Here is a 3894-nt window from a genome sequence, read left to right on the forward strand (position 1 = left end):
AAACACTTTAGCGCAACGAGCTCGTAATGAATGAAAGCGCGTGACTGCAGCGAGGCTTCACATGAGCGCGCGTGACGTCAATGATTCACAGTGACGTCACAGCGCTATATATGTCGTCACCGTCTGTGAGTTCAGTGAGAATCAGATCAGATGCAAACACTGGAAATCTGTGCAGACAACGATTGTGAGTCTTTACTGAGCTTCATGGCGAGAACTAGCGAACTTTCTCGTACTGTAGCAGCGATGGAGAACAGCTCGACAGGTGAATAAGTTAATGTTTTAATTTTCTATATGTAATTTTCATTTCAAACACATGAAATATATAGCCATACACGGCCGAAAGATATTTGCACAATATTTGTGTTTAACGACCCTACAGCCTTAATAAAAACATTAAATTATGAGGAACATGTTACGTTGGGAATAAATAAACTTCGTTAAGGTATTTCATTGGCAAAAAGGCAAACTACAGCTTAAAACTGAATGTAGGTCATTTTACTATGAAAAAAAAAAATGCATTAAAAAATACTACTGTATAAACAGTTATGAATAATTCCCAATAATCATGTTTCATTGCGTACAAATGAAATAATTAAAATGTGAAGCACATACAGTTTTACACTCTTCAAGCACAACATCACTTTTGGCCAATACTATATTTATAATTACATATTAAATATGTACATTATATTTTTTGCATTTAATTAGATTTTCAATTCTATTAAGTTTTATCGTGGCATTCATGTTTAACGTGAAATGTTTAATTAAAAGAAAGTCGATGTAGTAACTAGAAATACTTTTTTCTTTTCTTCAGAAAAACAGCCCAAAAGCATGAAGAGTCGCTTCTTTTCATTCTTCAAAAACACTCTGGATGTAAAACGTCGAGGCAACAAAGAAGCCGATCTACAGCCTCCGTTTGACACAGATTCACCTGATCCACAGCCGGGCCCGTCCCACCTGGAGTCAGCGACTCAACAGGATCACACTGATCCACAACCGGGCCCGTCCGGCATCAGGCAGAGAATCTGTGTCCCAAATCCAGAAGGTGGGTCTGGTGTCATTTTATGCCTGTCCTGTTTTATCACACTGTGTCAGTTGATTCTGTTAAGTGTATTTGTTGATTCCTAGTCCCGTGAAAGTGTTTAGACTTATAATATCTGGTGGCAATTTATAACTCTTCTGTTTCCATTTTTGTGCTTTTAGAAAAGAAGAATGACGGCAGTACGCTCATCAAAAGAACGTGGCGGACTGTAAAACGTGCAGCAGGGCGTCTCATAAAGCGCAACAGTGCGGCTCCACCTCGTCCACAGCCCGACACGGATTCAGCCCATCCTCAGCCGGGTCCATCTGTTCCTGAGCAAAAGGAATCGCTGGATCTGACTGATCTTGAGCTGGATCCGTCCTTCTTTGAGCCACCGGATTTTCTGGATCTGACTGATCTTCTTCCGTCATTTCCAGAATCTCCAGGTGCTCCTTTGAAGGAAAGCGAAGACCCAACCTGGTTAAGAACCATCTCTTGCCCGGGACCATCTCCCCGTGAGTATTTGACCTTATTTTGTTCCTCCACTGATTGTTTCAGTATGTCTAATTCTTCATCTGATTTTCTCAATAGTACGCTGATGAATCTTGATCCAATTAGTATTATTTTCCTGATTCTCTGTTTAAAGAAGTATGACTGTTAAGAAACTCTTATGATTGTAAAGAGACTCCAGGTCATGTAAGATGATGAATCTCATATATTAACATGTTTTTTGGTACATTTTCGCAGTTCCATTGTCTGAACTTTATGACGTGGAAGAGGATATTGGACGAGGATACTTCGGCACTGTGTGCAAAGGGATCCGGAAATCTGATGGCCAGCAGGTAAATCACTCTTACTATGTTCACCAATATGTTCAGTGCCTTCATCTAGTGCACTTAAAAAATAACTTCTTTTTCTTTTGCAGGTCGCCATCAAATTTATCAAGAAGCTTACAACAGGCCGGTTTGCAGACAGGTTTATCACAGTGGTAAGTTCGCATAATGCATACATTTAAATACAGATAATATATCTTAAATATTAGTGAAAGTCAGCTAATGGTTTGTTGACCTCTTTTCTCCAGCCTGGAGTTTCCGAGCCTCTGTTTGCGGAAGTGGCGTTAAACCTGCTGCTGAATCGGCCTCCGTTAAGCCCCAACATTTTGCACATGCTGGACTGGTTTGAGGAGGAAGATCGGTACATCCTCATCCTGGAGTATTCAGAGCCCTGCAGAAACCTGTACGGATTCGTCTTCCAGGAAAAGCTGAGCGAATCACAGGCGCGTAGCTTGATGTACCAAGCGGTGCTCGCGGCCAAGCACTGTCTTGACGGAGGTGTCTTCCACCGTGACATCAAGCTCGACAACTACGTGATCAATACGGCGACGAACCGGGTCCAACTGATAGACTTTGGCTGCGGTGAAGTCGCCAAAAGTGGCATTAAGGGTCAATTCATTGGTGAGTCGGCTTTTTGTGTTACCATTGCGATTAGCTCCGATACTAGCTAAGAATAGATTTGTGAAAATGGAGATTTGTACTGAATATCTCTTTCTTTTTAATGAACAGGATTTGCCTGCCCTCCTGAATATTTTGCGGACTTTGAATATGAGGCAGAGCCAACCACCGTCTGGTCTCTGGGGATTATGATGTACAGAACGGTGTGCAGCTGTAACCCCCTGAGAAAGGAAGATGGCCGCCTGAGTTTTGACTCCAGAGTCTCCGCAGGTCAGAGAACAGTTACTAATAACAGTGTTAAACACATTTAGTATTAGTATCAACGTTAGTTTGTGGACATACAGAACATACATGACTAACTGTCACTAACTCTTGTGAAACCTTACAGAATTTCAGGACTTGATCACATGGTGTCTGGCTCTTAACCCAGCGGAGAGAGCGACCATGGAGGACATCCTGCAGCACGAATGGTTTCGGCCTGAACGCATGGCCGGAGCCATTTAGGAGTCAGGTAGTATGACTTCAGAGGTGAGGCAGATGACGGCAGAAATTGTCCAAGCAGTGAGATCATGTGCTTCAACTTTTTCAGCAGATTCTCCAAGTCAGCCGGAGTGAGGAAAAAGCAGAGAGTCAGGGTCCTTCAGCTTAGTTTAAGGGCCCTGACACACCAAGCCGACGCTCGGCCAAAGTTGGGCCGCCGTTGAGCGTCGTCGTTTTTGCGGTGCGATCTGCATCGTCTGCACTTGTCGAACCTCGTCGGGTGCTTTCTTGCCGATTGAGCATGTTGAATTGACAAAGCACCGACGGTGAGAGAGAAAACTCTGATTGGCTGTTGAGTTTAGCCAACGAGTTAAATGAGTCCATGAGCCTAAAAGGGAAAGTGATGAAGGCGAGCAAAGAATTCAAGACGCCACAGACAGTTTGCTTACCATTCATATTCAAAGTGGTAGGCAAGCGCTGCTTTGCTCATGTTTTTTTCTCACTAGATCTCGCAGCAATGTTATTAAGTTTGCAGTGGATTCAAACACTTTTCTCGCAGTGTTGCGTGATCAAGATTGGTCCGTCTGTAAACCTGCGCTGCCTGTTATTGGTCCGAGCTGATAAACGGTTTCGTTTCGCTTGGCGTTTTATGTTTCTCACATGCAATATAAAAGGCAGCTCTTTTGGGCAACATGGGGGTGGCACCACTGCGACCTCTAACAAAATGTAGTCGCACCGGCAGGAAAAAGGTCATAAAATGCGATCATTTAGTCGCAGTCTGGAGCCCTTTATAAAAAGGAGCAGCAAATTTAGTGCCCCCCAGAAATTTTTTAGTGCAAAAAAGAGCATAAGATGTATTTCACAAAACAAGAACACTAAAGTAAGCTTATCCTGCGAGATCACAATGACTGTTCCTGCCAGCTCCTCAAACTGCTCCTTATA

At 43.1% G+C, this 3894-nt stretch overlaps 1 protein-coding gene across 1 annotated transcript; it reads left to right on the forward strand.

Annotated features, from left to right (window-relative positions):
- The first annotated feature begins 243 nt into the window (after window positions 1–243).
- On the forward strand, window positions 244–2976 carry LOC127511461 (serine/threonine-protein kinase pim-1). The gene is made up of 7 exons (XM_051892275.1): window positions 244–262; window positions 1204–1536; window positions 1769–1863; window positions 1947–2009; window positions 2103–2475; window positions 2584–2742; window positions 2861–2976. The coding sequence occupies exons 1-7, from the start codon at window positions 244–246 to the stop codon at window positions 2974–2976; spliced, it is 1158 nt and encodes a 385-aa protein (XP_051748235.1).
- Window positions 2977–3894: the final 918 nt, after the last annotated feature.

This window comes from Ctenopharyngodon idella, chromosome 4, assembly GCF_019924925.1.
Source record: "Ctenopharyngodon idella isolate HZGC_01 chromosome 4, HZGC01, whole genome shotgun sequence".
Classification (NCBI taxonomy): Eukaryota; Metazoa; Chordata; class Actinopteri; order Cypriniformes; family Xenocyprididae; genus Ctenopharyngodon; species Ctenopharyngodon idella.